This window comes from Ranitomeya variabilis, chromosome 3, assembly GCF_051348905.1.
Source record: "Ranitomeya variabilis isolate aRanVar5 chromosome 3, aRanVar5.hap1, whole genome shotgun sequence".
Classification (NCBI taxonomy): Eukaryota; Metazoa; Chordata; class Amphibia; order Anura; family Dendrobatidae; genus Ranitomeya; species Ranitomeya variabilis.
Genome location: NC_135234.1, coordinates 104,422,032 through 104,440,257, shown reverse-complemented (window position 1 = coordinate 104,440,257; position 18,226 = coordinate 104,422,032). Strand labels below are relative to the sequence as shown.

Below are 18,226 nucleotides of genomic sequence, written 5' to 3'. Positions count from 1 at the left end.
GACCCCCCCAGCCCCGCACAGCAGCACGAGCATATCATTAACGCAAAACTGAAAATAAGGATTAAACAACAACCACAAGATGTATTTCATCAAACAAGGTATCATTTTAATCAGAATAATGGCACCAACCTGACAGTGTCTCTAGTTTACTGTGCACAATCCTGCTGACAGGTTCCCTTTAATGTGGTCTGCTTAGCAACTGAAGAAAATGTGACGTCATAATTATCACCACATTTATAAGAATATCCTTTTGTGACTAATCTTGCTTTAAATCTGTGAACCTTGCCTTCAGTCATACTTGGTCTTAAAATCCCATTTACATTTGATTGCTTTCTTGCCTTGTGGTAGTTTGTTGAGTTTCCAAGTTTGAAGTTGATGAAGGGACATAATTTCCTCATGAGCAGCATTAATCCAGTTCAGTTTTTCATGGACAGGTAGTTGTTGCATCTTATCCCATGGCTGCGGCTCTGACTCAGGTAGTGTTTTGACATTTAGGATAGACGTTTAACTGGTATACCCTTGTTTGATCTTGACGATCTCCTGACTTCAGGATCACCTGGTTTTTATAATTCTTCTTCAGCGGCAGAAGAACCTAACCAAAATTCTACATCCTTTTCCATGTTGTTTTGAAATTGTAACTGAGATTGTTGCTGTTTCAGCTGAACTTTTGATATGATATCATGAAACTTGAGCGACACGAAGTTCTCATTAATCATTACATCTCTGCTTATTGTCCGTTTCTGGGTGTAGGATTCTATATCCTTTCTGGGTTTCACTGTAGCCCACCAGGATACCATATTTTGCATGAGATTTCTGCTTGGCATGTTTTTCTTTGGCAATATGTACAAATACTTAACTTACGAATATTCTTAGTGTTGTAGTTCAGGCTTCTTGCTGTTTCATTGCTCAAATGGAGTTTTCTCAGTAGCTTTACCTGGTTGTTTGTATTGAAGATAGCAAGTTTTCATGATTGCTTCACCCCAATATGTTGTTCAAAAATCTGCGTCAAATTGCATTGTTCTTCCACTTCCACAAAATGTCTGGTTTCTTATTTTCGCTACAGTATTTTGTTCAGTGTTGTATGGTAAAATGGCCAAAAACACGATTCATTTTTACCTTAAAACGCTTTGTGTCTCATTACTTCTTTATTCCGTTTCATTATCTGCAAGCAGAATTTTTCGTATTTTCCCAAATTTGTTACATACTTCTTAAAGATATATTTTAGGTTTCTCTGGAACTTCATCTTTGCTGTGAAGCAGATAGATAACTTATATCTTGAATAATCATCTAAAATGTGAGAAAATATCTCTTCTTTCCAGGAGTTTGAGTACTCATTGGACCACAAACATCTGTGTGTATTACATCCACAAGCGGTTCTGATTTTGTAATACTATTCTTAGGAAATGATTTTTTTTTACATTTTCCATTTAAGACAGCTTGTACGTTTCATTGCCTGACTTCACAGATCGACTATACCATCAGCAAGTTGTTTTTTAACTATCTTTCTTACTTCTTCTGGGTCTCTATGTGCAAGACACCTGTGCGATACATGGATACAATTCTTGAGCTGTTTGTGTTTAGTAGTGCATACACTTTACTTGCAGTTTAGGTGGTACAACTCATCTTTGATTTTTCCTTCTACTAGTGTGTGACCTACTGATTAGCCAAAATCCCATTCTCTGACTTACTTTGGTCAAGGTTAGAGAAGAAGCTTCTGCCATTAGACATATGACTAGCTGCCCCAGAATCTATATACCTTGCATGCTTTGATGTTCTTGCATTAACAGTAAACACAGTTTCAGTACTTGAAGTATCATATTCTTCTGTAATAGTAATTTTAACCCTTTGATGATTATTTTGCTTTTTCAACTGATTCATTTTAGCTTTCCAGGCTCTGTAGTCAGCCTTTAGTTGAACGGATTTCTTGAAGGCAAAACACTCGTTTCCTTCAAATCTCTTTTATTTTGGGGAAGATCTTAGTTTTCTAAAGCGGATTCAACTTTGGATACTCCACTGCTGCTTACACTTTCTGTCTTTCGCTTATACTCATCTACACGTTTTTCTCGGACATAGTCCAATGTAAGCTCATAATCTGGGCACGTATCTAGTGCAGTTATAAGTGTGCAATAGTTTTCTGGTAGACCGCTTAGTAGTAGTGCATCAACATGGAAATCCTTTAGATCTTCCCCAATGTCCCGCAGGTGTGGCACAATATCTAGAGTATTCCTTATGTACTTCTGCATATCTTGGCCTGTATTTAGCTTAGACTGATATAGCTTTCTCATTAAATAGATCTTATTGCTGAGATTTATCCTTTCATGCACTTTCTGTAGCTGTTCCCTCATTTCTTTTGCAGTTTCACATTCACATACATGCACAATCTGATCATCTCTACTGAGGTAACTAGTGCTTTGTGCTTTTTGATCCTTCGCTACCCAGTCTTCTAGTAGTGGGTCAGGTCTAGAGACCTTCTCTTATTGGCAGCATCTTTACCTTAAAATTCCAGGATTGGTAGTTCTGGTTTGTCACATTCGGCACTGTGAACTGCCATATTTGCTTCTTCTTCCTCTTAGCACTCTGTTTTTCTCTCCCTTTGGGCTGTTCTCTGGGTCCCTTTCTAGGCCCATAATCTGTTGGCAGCAGATTAATCTCAGTACTGTCCAGCAGTTCAACAGTGAATATATATTTATTCAGGAACAAAGATAACACAGCTTACAACTGATATTTCTTATAGCTTAGGATCCTAGCATGTCTGTCAGCTTGCAAAGTGAAAATAAAAGTGTGCTCCAGCTAAGCAAGCCCACACAGTGAGCAGGAACTTCCTGGTTTGTTTGTTTGTTTGTTTTTTAACAATGCATTATTGACGATATAACATTACTGATGACCTGAAGTTTTCTTGCAATTTACTTGGTTTGCTCAGACTGATATGGGTCTTAACTGTTTTTCTTATCGCCAAAGGTGTGAGTTTTTTTGTCCATCTGGAAATTATGGAAACAGATGCAAACATTTGTGCCCACCCTGCATCCATGGGAACTGTGACTCTGTGACAGGAGAATGTGTTTGTGACATTGGATACTGGAAACACAGGTATGACATTCATAGGTGTATGCAAGAGAAGAACTATGGCATCCATTAACCCATTATTAGTGATGAGCGAATATACTCGTTACTCAAGATTTCTCGAAGTATTTTTAATTCGGAGATTTAGTTTTCATCGCCGCAGCTGAATGATTTACATCTGTTAGCCAGCATAAGTACATGTGGGGGTTGCCTGTTTGCTAGGGAATCCCCACATGTAATCAAGCTGGCTAACAGATGTAAATCATTCAGCTGAGGTGAGGAAAACTAAATCTCCGAGCACTAAAAAATACTCGCAGGACCCCCGAGCGTGCTCGAGAAAATCTTGAGTAACGAGTATATTCGCTCATCACTACCCATTATGCTATTCAATTACCATGTCAACTACCTCATCATCATCTTAAAGGAAACCTGTCATCTGATTCATGCTGCTCAAACCACACAAGTAGCATGAATCAGAGCCTGGCTGCATCATTAGCACTGTGTATGTTTTAAGGTGAAACTATGCAGCATTTGAAAGAAAACATATTTTGAACAGCCATCCAGAGACAGACTATGTGTTGCAACTCACTAATGCGAGGCAGGTCCCTTAGGCCGACAAGTCTTTCCTTATGTGTGTGTTCCTAGGGACAGACCTGTCAGTCAAAGGGATCAGGAGAGGGAAAAGCTATAGGCCTTAGACTTGTCAGCCTAGGACACATAGTCTTTGACCGTCTTTTCAAAATACATGCACAGCTGCAATAATATAGCCAGGCTCTAATTCATGGTGCAGAGGTTTGGGCAGCATGAATCAGATGACAGAGTCCCTTCAAAATCCCATCATTTGGGAAAATCTTCAGACTTGTTTCTATTAACCTTTTCTTTTGGTTTGGATTTATCTTTATTAGACTTTAGTTTTCTTTAATTCCTAAAAACAGAAGAGACTATACTTCAATATCATAAATCAGCTATAGAAAGAGAACTCTGTACACTCAGTAGCCCTTACCCCAACAAACAAGAAGCAATGATAGAGAAAGATAAGACAATTCATTTTTTAAAAGGAACATGTCAGCTCAATGTTTAAGAGTAAAAGATACATGACGGCAAACTTGAGTAAGACTTTAATTAATGCTACCCGTAATGAAGGCAGCATCAATCTGATGACATGTTCCCTTTAAAGGCCATCTGTCAGTAGTATCAACCCTCCTAAGCTGTCTACATGGGCCTGTAGGTCATAGGAAGCTGAATAAAATGATACATTGATGTCTGTGATTCGATTTCTTATTCCAGAGAAATCCACATTTTTTAGTATATTAATGAGCTGTTAACATCTCTGGGTCAGATGTAAATCTCCCTGAGAATCTGCCTTCAGGGTTTGTTTTAAATAAAAGAGGGTGTTAGGCTGCTTTCACACTAGCGTCGGCACGGGGCCGTCGCTATGCGTCGGCCCGACGTGCCGACGCACGTTGTGAAAATAATGCCCGACGTGGGCAGCGGAAGCAGTCTTACGACGCTTCCGCTGCCCCATTGTAAGGTCCGGGGAGGAGGGGGCGGAGTTCCGGCCGCGCATGCGCAGTCGAAAATGGCGTTACATGTAACTTTTTTTGTGCCGACGGTCCGCCAAAACACGACGCAACCGTCGCACGACGGTTGCGACGTGTGGCGATACGTCGCAATGCGTCGGTAATGTAAGTCTATGGGGAAAAAAAGTGCAGCGCCCCAGAGTCCTGGTCGTTGCAGTACTGTGGCTCCGCCACTATGGGGAGCCATGGTGCGTCCGATGGCACTGAAGGAGTTCATCTGATCAGGTATCACAGACACCAATACATTTCACAGCTGGGCCTCCGGGGGGAGCTAAGGGTTCTATTCATTAGGCCACTCCCCACCATAGTGGGTAAACTGGGGGTCAGGCAGGAAGTTAGATCAGAAAGCTGACTGGGTTGGAACCAGGCAACACCTTGTGGCAGAGGGTGTTGTAGGGGAAGATACAGTAGGGTCTCTGTCAGGGGTGGGATCCTGACAGAGGCTTGGCAACTTGAACGAACGTAACGGGACCGCGCCTGCTCCGGGTAGCGGCGGTGCCCAAGGAAGGACTAGAAGCGAGATAGATTGTGCTGAGTGAGAAACGAGATCAAGCAAAAGGAGAAATACCAGTAGGGGTCGTGCTGTAAGACCGGAGCAACACCCTACTGAGGCGCACTACCGGTGGCCGGAACGCCGAAGGAGTATCATAACATTCAGCTTCAAGCAATACTCTAAACAGCGGCAGGACAGTCAGTCTAAGGCGGGCTGTCTAACTCAAATCACCTATGCAGTCTTGGGGGGCAACTTGTGGAGAGGGGCGACTCTAGGGTCCCGGAAGAGCTCCGAGCCTACCCGTCAAACGGGTGCCGTCCCAACCAGAACATCAGGGAGGGACGGAGGATTAGAAGAACATCATTTAATCGAGTTGTGAGGGAACTTAAGAAACAGACACAACGGTTGTGGGGACTTTCCGTAAGCACAGCAGGGAAGGACCACAACACATAGCGCTAGAAGGAAGGCACAGATTTCCACCTGTTAAGAGAACTCTGGAGGTGCCATTGGACCGGCCGGACTTGCGCAGCCTGGTGAACCGTATTCCGGTCTGAGGACCCAGAGATCTTCAGTAAAGAGGTAAAGAGACTGCAACCTGGTGTCCTCATTATTTACTGCACCGCACCACCCCACCACCCCCATCTACATCATCCACACCTATTATTCACTGTGCGCCCCACGGCAGGGTCACAGACCGGGGCCTAGCCGCCGTGACAACCCCAGAGCAGAGACTCGGAGGCCCGGTACCGGGTACCCCTCGGCCCTGCGGCGGTGGGGGCGCTACAACTTGGCGTCACGAACAGGATCTACTTAAGCCTGAAGAATCAGGTCATGTGTGCCTTGGAACTGTGATTTACTGTGCTTGGACTGTACTTTATTGCAAAGACTGTGGATTGCCACTTGCCGCCAAAAGTTCCCGCCAAAACCGCCGCCATTACAGCGCTAAGGAGAGCGCAGGAGAAGACGAAGGGCGTGGAAGTGGGCGTGAACAAGCTGGAGAGCGCGAAAGACAATGGCCGCCCAGTCTAAATATTTCCGCCCCTTGAGGACGTGTCCGTCAGCAGCCGAGATCCGCCTACTGATCCTCAATGGGGGGCGGAGACAACGAAAGCGAAACCGCCCACGAAGGAGAGAGCGGGAAAAGGACCAGGAAGAAGAATTCAGCGACATGGAGGACGCCATGGCCAGCCGCCCGGAGCCGGAGCGTGGGGTCGGAGCCGAGGACTCCCCCAGCTACCCGGAGAGGCACCACAGCCAGACCTCCACAGCTGACGCTGACCTCCTGCAGACCGGAGCGGACGGGCTGATCCGCCAACCCCTGCAGACGCAGCCGAGTACTGAGGCCAGGTGGAAGAAGACCATCATCAGGAGCCTCGCCAGAAGTCTGTCGGTAGCCTCGTCTGGTCCGGAGCAAGAAAGAAGTTCCAGCGCTCCGAAGCCAGAAGGCAAGGCCCTGCCGGAAAGCGAGATGCTGCAAACGGAGATGACAAAGCCGCAGCGCAAGGCCCCGCAACCAGCGTTCCAGACCCCAGCGGAGGCGGAGCAGACTGGCACCGGAGGGACCTCATCTGAAGCAGGTATGAAGGACGACCCTGCCCTGACGACCGACACCACTCCCGCGACTGCTAGTGCCACAGCTGCTGATTCCGTTCCAGTGACTGATCTTGCAGCAGCCGCTACCTCTGCTGCAGCAAATGCCCATACTCAAGCTGCGCGGACCTCCATCGCTGCGCATGATTTAACTGTACATGAAAGACGGATTAACGGCGTTTGTCCAGCACTGGGTGTAACCCTGGACCTCACTTTGCCCAGGCCAAGAAGGGTTAAGTGCCAGGTGCAGCCCTGGAAGCCGTTCAACTAAACCTCGGAAACCTGAAACTGTACATAGTTAACTGTTTGTTTCCCTGCTTTTTGCTGCTTTAAACCCGACTAGGGTTAACTCTTAAAGGGATCCCTTTGTTTACCCGGGATCCCTTCCTCTGCTTTTGCTCTTGTTTCCTGTTTCCTCATTGTTGAAAAGAACTGCTGAATCATGAACAGTGCATGATACAAACTGCTTGTAAATAGTTTGCACCTTCTTAAAGGGGCTCCCTACTGGTTTTACTTAAAGAGGGACTCTTTGTGAAGATACCACACTGGAACCTTTGCTGAGTATGGACTGGTAGCCTGAGAAGGCGCGCTACCTCATAGAGACTTGGTCCCTTCTTAAAGGGGATGTTCATTTGTTGCGCTTAGACCGTGATATTGCTTTAAGATTGGAAGCAATAATGTTTTGACCAAAGAACGCGATGATAATGTTTACATGAGAAAGTTATATGTATTTAATTAGTTAATTGTGAAGAAATACTGATGATGTTCTCTGAGAAGCAAAAGGTGAAAGATAGAAGAAGGATGCAGTGGACCCGTAGGGATAGACGTGGTGTCCAGCATGCATGAAAGAAAGAAAGATAATGAGAAGGCTTAATGTTCAATAGAAAATGTTTTTGATAATGCTGATAGATAGTTAGGATAGAAGGTAAACCCTGAGTCCTGATAGGAGTCATGTAGAGATGACTCAGTGCTCTTAAACTGAAAGTAATGTTATGTTCTATACTGTGTATAGTAGTTGAAAAGGCAGTAGGCCCTGGCTGAACGGGGCGGTCCTGTAACGGAAAGGAGAGGCAGTAGGTCTGGTGCCGATAGGACAGGCGGTCCTGCAGATTTAAAGGAGAATGGAAAAAGTTAAATTACCTTATAATGTGATTATAGGAAGGTCTTTAGTGGATTTAGAGTGTATGTCCTTAAAGGCAATGTTAAATTATTGTTCAATAATGTTGCACTTAGTAGAATACCCGGTTGGGTAACAGGAGTTATTTATAGCCTGTAATTTATAATGTTAACCATGTTTGTAACGTTCAAGTGTCCTTACCTCCCATAAAGGGAAGCCTGTTCAAGTATACTTATTGTTATTACACTCAACGAAACTGTATGTCTTTTTGCTAACTTGTATTGTTGTTTTCTTCCCAGTCCCGGAGTACTGTGTTTAACCAGGGGGGAGTGCAGCGCCCCAGAGTCCTGGTCGTTGCAGTACTGTGGCTCCGCCACTATGGGGAGCCATGGTGCGTCCGATGGCACTGAAGGAGTTCATCTGATCAGGTATCACAGACACCAATACATTTCACAGCTGGGCCTCCGGGGGGAGCTAAGGGTTCTATTCATTAGGCCACTCCCCACCATAGTGGGTAAACTGCGGGTCAGGCAGGAAGTTAGATCAGAAAGCTGACTGGGTTGGAACCAGGCAACACCTTGTGGCAGAAGGTGTTGTAGGGGAAGATACAGTAGGGTCTCTGTCAGGGGTGGGATCCTGACAGAGGCTTGGCAACTTGAACGAACGTAACGGGACCGCGCCTGCTCCGAGTAGCGGCGGTGCCCAAGGAAGGACTAGAAGCGAGATAGATTGTGCTGAGTGAGAAACGAGATCAAGCAAAAGGAGAAATACCAGTAGGGGTCGTGCTGTAAGACCGGAGCAACACCCTACTGAGGCGCACTACCGGTGGCCGGAACGCCGAGGGAGTATCATAACATTCAGCTTCAAGCAATACTCTAAACAGCGGCAGGACAGTCAGTCTAAGGCGGGCTGTCTAACTCAAATCACCTATGCAGTCTTGGGGGGCAACTTGTGGAGAGGGGCGACTCTAGGGTCCCGGAAGAGCTCCGAGCCTACCCGTCAAACGGGTGCCGTCCCAACCAGAACATCAGGGAGGGACGGAGGATTAGAAGAACATCATTTAATCGAGTTGTGAGGGAACTTAAGAAACAGACACAACGGTTGTGGGGACTTTCCGTAAGCACAGCAGGGAAGGACCACAACACATAGCGCTAGAAGGAAGGCACAGATTTCCACCTGTTAAGAGAACTCTGGAGGTGCCATTGGACCGGCCGGACTTGCGCAGCCTGGTGAACCGTATTCCGGTCTGAGGACCCAGAGATCTTCAGTAAAGAGGTAAAGAGACTGCAACCTGGTGTCCTCATTATTTACTGCACCGCACCACCGCACCACCCCCATCTACATCATCCACACCTATTATTCACTGTGCGCCCCACGGCAGGGTCACGGACCGGGGCCTAGCCGCCGTGACAACCCCAGAGCAGAGACTCGGAGGCCCGGTACCGGGTACCCCTCGGCCCTGCGGCGGTGGGGGCGCTACAACTTGGCGTCACGAACAGGATCTACTTAAGCCTGAAGAATCAGGTCATGTGTGCCTTGGAACTGTGATTTACTGTGCTTGGACTGTACTTTATTGCAAAGACTGTGGATTGCCACTTGCCGCCAAAAGTTCCCGCCAAAACCGCCGCCATTACAGCGCTAAGGAGAGCGCAGGAGAAGACGAAGGGCGTGGAAGTGGGCGTGAACAAGCTGGAGAGCGCGAAAGACAATGGCCGCCCAGTCTAAATATTTCCGCCCCTTGAGGACGTGTCCGTCAGCAGCCGAGATCCGCCTACTGATCCTCAATGGGGGGCGGAGACAACGAAAGCGAAACCGCCCACGAAGGAGAGAGCGGGAAAAGGACCAGGAAGAAGAATTCAGCGACATGGAGGACGCCATGGCCAGCCGCCCGGAGCCGGAGCGTGGGGTCGGAGCCGAGGACTCCCCCAGCTACCCGGAGAGGCACCACAGCCAGACCTCCACAGCTGACGCTGACCTCCTGCAGACCGGAGCGGACGGGCTGATCCGCCAACCCCTGCAGACGCAGCCGAGTACTGAGGCCAGGTGGAAGAAGACCATCATCAGGAGCCTCGCCAGAAGTCTGTCGGTAGCCTCGTCTGGTCCGGAGCAAGAAAGAAGTTCCAGCGCTCCGAAGCCAGAAGGCAAGGCCCTGCCGGAAAGCGAGATGCTGCAAACGGAGATGACAAAGCCGCAGCGCAAGGCCCCGCAACCAGCGTTCCAGACCCCAGCGGAGGCGGAGCAGACTGGCACCGGAGGGACCTCATCTGAAGCAGGTATGAAGGACGACCCTGCCCTGACGACCGACACCACTCCCGCGACTGCTAGTGCCACAGCTGCTGATTCCGTTCCAGTGACTGATCTTGCAGCAGCCGCTACCTCTGCTGCAGCAAATGCCCATACTCAAGCTGCGCGGACCTCCATCGCTGCGCATGATTTAACTGTACATGAAAGACGGATTAACGGCGTTTGTCCAGCACTGGGTGTAACCCTGGACCTCACTTTGCCCAGGCCAAGAAGGGTTAAGTGCCAGGTGCAGCCCTGGAAGCCGTTCAACTAAACCTCGGAAACCTGAAACTGTACATAGTTAACTGTTTGTTTCCCTGCTTTTTGCTGCTTTAAACCCGACTAGGGTTAACTCTTAAAGGGATCCCTTTGTTTACCCGGGATCCCTTCCTCTGCTTTTGCTCTTGTTTCCTGTTTCCTCATTGTTGAAAAGAACTGCTGAATCATGAACAGTGCATGATACAAACTGCTTGTAAATAGTTTGCACCTTCTTAAAGGGGCTCCCTACTGGTTTTACTTAAAGAGGGACTCTTTGTGAAGATACCACACTGGAACCTTTGCTGAGTATGGACTGGTAGCCTGAGAAGGCGCGCTACCTCATAGAGACTTGGTCCCTTCTTAAAGGGGATGTTCATTTGTTGCGCTTAGACCGTGATATTGCTTTAAGATTGGAAGCAATAATGTTTTGACCAAAGAACGCGATGATAATGTTTACATGAGAAAGTTATATGTATTTAATTAGTTAATTGTGAAGAAATACTGATGATGTTCTCTGAGAAGCAAAAGGTGAAAGATAGAAGAAGGATGCAGTGGACCCGTAGGGATAGACGTGGTGTCCAGCATGCATGAAAGAAAGAAAGATAATGAGAAGGCTTAATGTTCAATAGAAAATGTTTTTGATAATGCTGATAGATAGTTAGGATAGAAGGTAAACCCTGAGTCCTGATAGGAGTCATGTAGAGATGACTCAGTGCTCTTAAACTGAAAGTAATGTTATGTTCTATACTGTGTATAGTAGTTGAAAAGGCAGTAGGCCCTGGCTGAACGGGGCGGTCCTGTAACGGAAAGGAGAGGCAGTAGGTCTGGTGCCGATAGGACAGGCGGTCCTGCAGATTTAAAGGAGAATGGAAAAAGTTAAATTACCTTATAATGTGATTATAGGAAGGTCTTTAGTGGATTTAGAGTGTATGTCCTTAAAGGCAATGTTAAATTATTGTTCAATAATGTTGCACTTAGTAGAATACCCGGTTGGGTAACAGGAGTTATTTATAGCCTGTAATTTATAATGTTAACCATGTTTGTAACGTTCAAGTGTCCTTACCTCCCATAAAGGGAAGCCTGTTCAAGTATACTTATTGTTATTACACTCAACGAAACTGTATGTCTTTTTGCTAACTTGTATTGTTGTTTTCTTCCCAGTCCCGGAGTACTGTGTTTAACCAGGGGGGAGTGCAGCGCCCCAGAGTCCTGGTCGTTGCAGTACTGTGGCTCCGCCACTATGGGGAGCCATGGTGCGTCCGATGGCACTGAAGGAGTTCATCTGATCAGGTATCACAGACACCAATACATTTCACAGCTGGGCCTCCGGGGGGAGCTAAGGGTTCTATTCATTAGGCCACTCCCCACCATAGTGGGTAAACTGCGGGTCAGGCAGGAAGTTAGATCAGAAAGCTGACTGGGTTGGAACCAGGCAACACCTTGTGGCAGAGGGTGTTGTAGGGGAAGATACAGTAGGGTCTCTGTCAGGGGTGGGATCCTGACAGAGGCTTGGCAACTTGAACGAACGTAACGGGACCGCGCCTGCTCCGAGTAGCGGCGGTGCCCAAGGAAGGACTAGAAGCGAGATAGATTGTGCTGAGTGAGAAACGAGATCAAGCAAAAGGAGAAATACCAGTAGGGGTCGTGCTGTAAGACCGGAGCAACACCCTACTGAGGCGCACTACCGGTGGCCGGAACGCCGAGGGAGTATCATAACATTCAGCTTCAAGCAATACTCTAAACAGCGGCAGGACAGTCAGTCTAAGGCGGGCTGTCTAACTCAAATCACCTATGCAGTCTTGGGGGGCAACTTGTGGAGAGGGGCGACTCTAGGGTCCCGGAAGAGCTCCGAGCCTACCCGTCAAACGGGTGCCGTCCCAACCAGAACATCAGGGAGGGACGGAGGATTAGAAGAACATCATTTAATCGAGTTGTGAGGGAACTTAAGAAACAGACACAACGGTTGTGGGGACTTTCCGTAAGCACAGCAGGGAAGGACCACAACACATAGCGCTAGAAGGAAGGCACAGATTTCCACCTGTTAAGAGAACTCTGGAGGTGCCTTGGACCGGCCGGACTTGCGCAGCCTGGTGAACCGTATTCCGGTCTGAGGACCCAGAGATCTTCAGTAAAGAGGTAAAGAGACTGCAACCTGGTGTCCTCATTATTTACTGCACCGCACCACCGCACCACCCCCATCTACATCATCCACACCTATTATTCACTGTGCGCCCCACGGCAGGGTCACGGACCGGGGCCTAGCCGCCGTGACAACCCCAGAGCAGAGACTCGGAGGCCCGGTACCGAGTACCCCTCGGCCCTGCGGCGGTGGGGGCGCTACAAAAGCATCCTGCAGACAACTTTGCAGGATGCGTTTTTTCTCCTAAACTACGCATTGTGACGTATTGCAAATGACGCTAGTGTGAAAGTAGCCTTACCAGTGTGAGACATGTAATGACTGACAGTCTGCTCTCCTGATCTCACTACAGAAAAAGAAAGAGGACAGAAACCGGCCATAAAGTCCACATACAATGTATTGAAAAAAAACAGTAAACTACATCAGGTAACAATAACAGATGAACACATCAATGTACATGAATGTACATGAAAAGGATTAAAAATTAATTAAAAACAGGGACGCGTACCCAGACATGAAAATGACCATAGACAGGAGGGAGAAAAAGGCTAAATGTTGAATAAAAATAAATATAAATACTGAGACAAATGTATAAAGGATCTGTAAAATATAGAAAATGCATACAAGGAGTTGTAAAAATAATGTATAAATATCAGTAAAGTGCTAGTGCACAACAACTCCAGTAGGTGTCGTTGTAGACCCACTGTGGACGCCATCCAGGAGAGTGAGCCCTACATTACTCTTGTAAGTACTCTTACTTCTCCATTAAGTCTTCTTACATCATCATTTAACTTTTTTCTTCTTTGAGTACCTTGCTAATATGTTGTCTCATCATGCCCTTATACCATTAATATGACTACATATATTTACAGTGGGGAGAAAAGTATTTAGCCAGCCACCCATTGTGCAAGTTCTCCCACTTAAAAAGATGAGAGAGGCCTGTAATTGACATCATAGGTAGACCACAACTATGAGACTCAAAATGAGAAAACAAATCCAGAAAATCACCTTGTCTGATTTTGGCAAGATTTATTTTGAAAATTATGTTGGAAAATAAGTATTTGGTCACCTACAAAAATGCAAGACCTGTAACTTCTTCTTTAAGAGTCTCCTCTGTCCTCCACTCATTACCTGTAGTAATGGCACCTGTTTGAACTTGTCATCAGTATAAAAGACACCTGTCCACAACCTCAAACAGTCACCCTCCAAACTCCACTATGGTGAAAACCAAAGAGCTGTTGAAGGACACCAGAAACAAAATTGTAGCCCTGCACCAGGCTGGGAAGACTGAATCTGCAATAGACAAGCAGCTTGGTGTGATGAAATCAACTGTGGGAGCAATAATAGGAAAATGGAAGACATACAAGACCACTGATAATCTCCCTCGATATGGGGCTCCATGCAAGATCTCACCCCGTGGGGTCAAAATGATCACAAGAACGGTGAGCAAAAATCCCAGAAACACACCTGCATAGAGCTGGGACCACCGTAACAAAGACTACCATCAGTAACACACTACGCCGCCAGGGACTCAGATCCTGTAGTGCCAGACGTGTCCCCCTGCTTAAGCCAGTGCATGTCTGGGCCCATCTGAAGTTTGCTAGAGAGCATTTGGATTATCCAGAAGAGTATTGGGAGAATGTCATAAGGTCTGATGGAACAAAAAAACTATTTGGTAGAAATGAAACTCGGCGTGTTTGGAGGAGACAGAATGCTGAGTTGCATCCAAAGAACACCATACCTACTGTGAAGCATAGGGGTGGCAACATCATGCTTTGGGGCTGTTTCTCTGCAAAAGGACCAGGACAACTGATCCGTGTACATGAAAAAATGAATGAGGCCATGTATCATGAGATTTTGAGTGCAAACCTCCATCCATCAGCAAGGGTATTGAAGATGAAACGTGGATGGGTCTTTCAGCATGATAATGATCCCAAGCACACCGCCAGGGCAACAAAGGAGTGGCTTCATAAGAAGCATATGAAGGTCCTGGAGTGGCCTAGCCAGTCTCCAGATCTTAACCCCATAGAAAACCTTTGGAGGGAGTCGAAAGTCCGTGTTGCCCAGCGACAGGCCCAAAATATCACTGCTCTAGAGGAGATCTGCATGGAGGAATGGGCCAACATACCACCAACAGTGTGTGCCAACTTTGTGAAGACTTACAGAAAACGTTTGACCTCTGTCATTGCCAACAAAGGATATATAGCAAAATATTGAGATGAACTTTTGTTAATGACCAAATACTTATTTTCCACTATAATTTGCAAAATAAATCTTGCCAAATGAGACAAGGTGATTTTCTGGATTTGTTTTCTCATTTTGACTCTCATAGTTGTGGTCTACCTATGATGTCAATTACAGGCCCCTCTCATCTTTTTAAGTGGAAGAACTTGCACAATTGGTGACTGACTAAATACTTTTTTATTGTGGGTCTACAGTGACACCTACTGGTGTTGTTGTCCACTAGCACTTTACAGATATTTATTCAAATTGCCTCTTCTGAGAAAGAGAGGACTTTATACATTTTTTTTACAACTTCTCGTATGCACTTTATATGTTTTACAGATCCTTTATACACCTGTATGCATTTGTCTGAGTATATTTATTTTTATTCAACATTTAGCCTTTATCTCCCTTCTTACTATGGTCATTTTCATGTCTGGGTGTGCATCCCTGTTTTTATTTAATTTTTAATCCTTTTCATGTACATTGATATGTTCATCTGTTATTGCTACCTGATGTAATTCAATAAACTATTACTGTTTTTTTTTTCACTACATTGTGTATGGACTTTATGATCAGCCTCTCTCTTTGTTTTTCCCTAGTTTATTTCTGACGGTCCATTTATTTCACAAAGGTCCAGTTTCTTGATGCAGGATTATTACTTTCACTTTAATATCCACTTTATCAAGGGCACCCTACTACCAAGAACTTTCCTTTGTTTTTGTTCTCATATTCTTCTGATTTCACTGCAGAGCTGTGTGTGATTACAACTAACATAGTACAGCAGAACTGACCATTGTCCCATTACCAACACATCTGCAATTGTACCTTCCCGCTCATAGTGCTGTCAGCTCTGCTGGGCTCCTCTCCCCAAATGTTTGTTGGAATCCCACACAGCTCTGCAGTGATATCAGGAGAGCAGACTGTCAGACATTACATGTCTCACACTGTTAACGCCCTCCTTCATTTAAAATAAGCCCTAGATACAGATTCTCAAGGAGATCTATGTCCTGCCAATAGATTTTAATTGCTCATTTACATAATAAGAAAAATGTGGATTTCTCTGGATTAAGACATTGGATCACAGATTTTTAGGTATCATTGTATTCAACTTTCTATGATCTGGATGTCCATATAGACGGCTTAGAAGGGTTCATCCTTCTGACAGATTCTCTTTAATCCCAAATCATAGTTTAGTATTCAGATGTACAGATGCTTATTTTAGAAGGTATAAATATGTTGTAGATAATGCTGGTATTTGTACATTACTATCCCATGTAGGGATTCACTCGCTCTGGTAGGCATTAGCATTAGGCCTTAGATAGAATCCACATAGGAAATGCAGTTTGGGTTCAAACGTGTGCACCTAGCCTGTTTATATGCAGAGCTAGCCAGGTGTAATCAAAGCCTGCAGAGCTAGGATTTAGCCCTAACTTACCTGGCATTGCTATACCTACAAAGAGAATATTTTGGCTTAAAATCAAAGTATGCGTAGCACGTCTGAGATCTAGGAGTTTACACCTTTAATATCCAGAATGTTTTGACCAGCACAGCATTGTATAAAATATTGGGGTGTCTGATATGGCAACTGAAAAAATATTGAAGAGAAAAAAATATGTTTGATTTACAAAGATTTTTGGTATATTACATCTAATTACATTACAAATTTACATATATTTTTTCTTTTATCTCATGACTTTAGTTTACTAGCTGCACATGGCAGTATTGCTCTCCCAATTATTGTAGTAGCGTTCAGTCAAGACTAGAGGGAGGAGCATGGTCTGCATTTAATAAAGCACTATATGTATGTCTGAGCGCAGATGCAACAAATTAATTAAGAGGAATTCATGTATTCCTTAATCGCAGCATGTTGATGCATAGTGTATCTATACGTTTTGTGGTACAGTAGCTCATTTGGCTGGACACAGAGGTGTAACCGCCGGATCTCTGTCTCTTTAAGAAAATGCTTGGTTTATTAAAGACAGAATAAACCAAGCTTTGGAAATTAAACACGCCCCTTCGGGCAAAACAGTAAAACAAAGAAACAAAAATAAACACAGTCCTTTTCCTAGCGGGTATCAGCCCGCTATCAGGCAGTAATGTCCACGGTTCAGATCAGCACACTCATTCCTGGAGTGCTCTCTCTCCAGGCACCTCCTGAACACTGGAGGCTTTAGCAGTCAGCCATTAAAGCTCAAACCTTGTGATCCCTCCATCATGTGACTGATCACATGATCCTGACATCACACAGGTCCTGTAAGGACACTGCAGGGGGAGATACGTGGACCTTCTCCCATCCGCTCTATGGGGGGTCCACTAAAACCAGCCCATCATATAACTTTATATAAACTGTCCCAACACGCAGTGTGCTGGAGGAAACTATTCTAGTTTGTGACACGTATCTCCCCTCCATCACTTCACCAGTGACTTTGTGGGCAGATGTGTGGGCATTATTTTGTGTTTATGATAGTGTGTGGGAAGAGTATGACAGTCTGACCAGTGTAGCTTGCATAATGTTCCTAAACAATGTATGGCATTTACTAGGCACCCTATGACCCATCTGTGTACAGGCTGTACTCAGCCCACATGGGAACACGTGAAGCCATTGGTGGACCCTTGTGCAGGAGTAAGCCCTCACCCCACTATGAGCGGCAGTTTGAACTATACACTTGATTGGCTATTTACCAAGGCAGCATCTCATCATTCATTTAACAAACTACTCAGTTTCTTATTATATAAAAATAGAAGTACAAGGGTAATGTCATATTTGTATGTAGCTAAACATTGGAGCCCAGAGTCAATGCTGCTGGTGGACCCCTGGCACCCCAGTCCAATATTATCTGTGTAGATGATGCAGTTTGCTTATACTATGTGGTACCGTCCGTGCATCACATGGTTCTCTCCAGTCAAACTGTGTACTAATTACCTAAATAATCTCAATGTATCGCTATGGTGCTGTTTGTGATTGGCAAGTGCGTGAATATTCTACAGTGTCTCAGCATAAGTTAAGTTAGTATGTTTTTCTTTGTCTCGGTCAGAAATCTCTCACAAAACTAAACGTAACAAACCTTCTCTTCAGCATAGCCACATGCCACGAATTTTATTGGTAGCTTAAAGCACCACTTTGGATTTTTTTTTTTTAAATTTGACCCCCAGAGACACCCTTGTGTGTTCTCTTCAGCTAGAAAAATACTTAGCAGCTGCCGTCTTGTGCTTTACCCGGTACCGGTCCAGTCCCGTTCCACCATCTTGTGACCCCAGCTCCTGACTGACCAGAAGTCAGAGGTATCAGTCACAAGTTCTCGATGTAGGTCTTTGGGGGCCTCATCCTGGCTTCCATAGACTTACATTGAGAAGTGAATCAAATATTCCTTAGCTCACAGCACCTCATGCAAACACAGGGTTAACATTACCCAAGGTTGTAGCAGCGCACGTCAGATCCAAGGAGTAAATCTTGGAAAAGTTCAGACATCCAATATTAAAGT

General features: G+C 45.4%; 1 protein-coding gene across 1 annotated transcript in view; it reads left to right on the top strand.

Moving 5' to 3' along the window:
- SCARF1 (scavenger receptor class F member 1) overlaps positions 1 to 18,226 on the top strand; it is a 128,592-nt gene that overhangs the window by 57,865 nt on the left and 52,501 nt on the right. Inside the window, exon 6 of the mRNA XM_077294462.1 lies at positions 2,959 to 3,087. Coding sequence (XP_077150577.1) covers positions 2,959 to 3,087 — 129 coding nt within the window. The remainder of the gene's footprint in view (positions 1 to 2,958; positions 3,088 to 18,226) is intronic.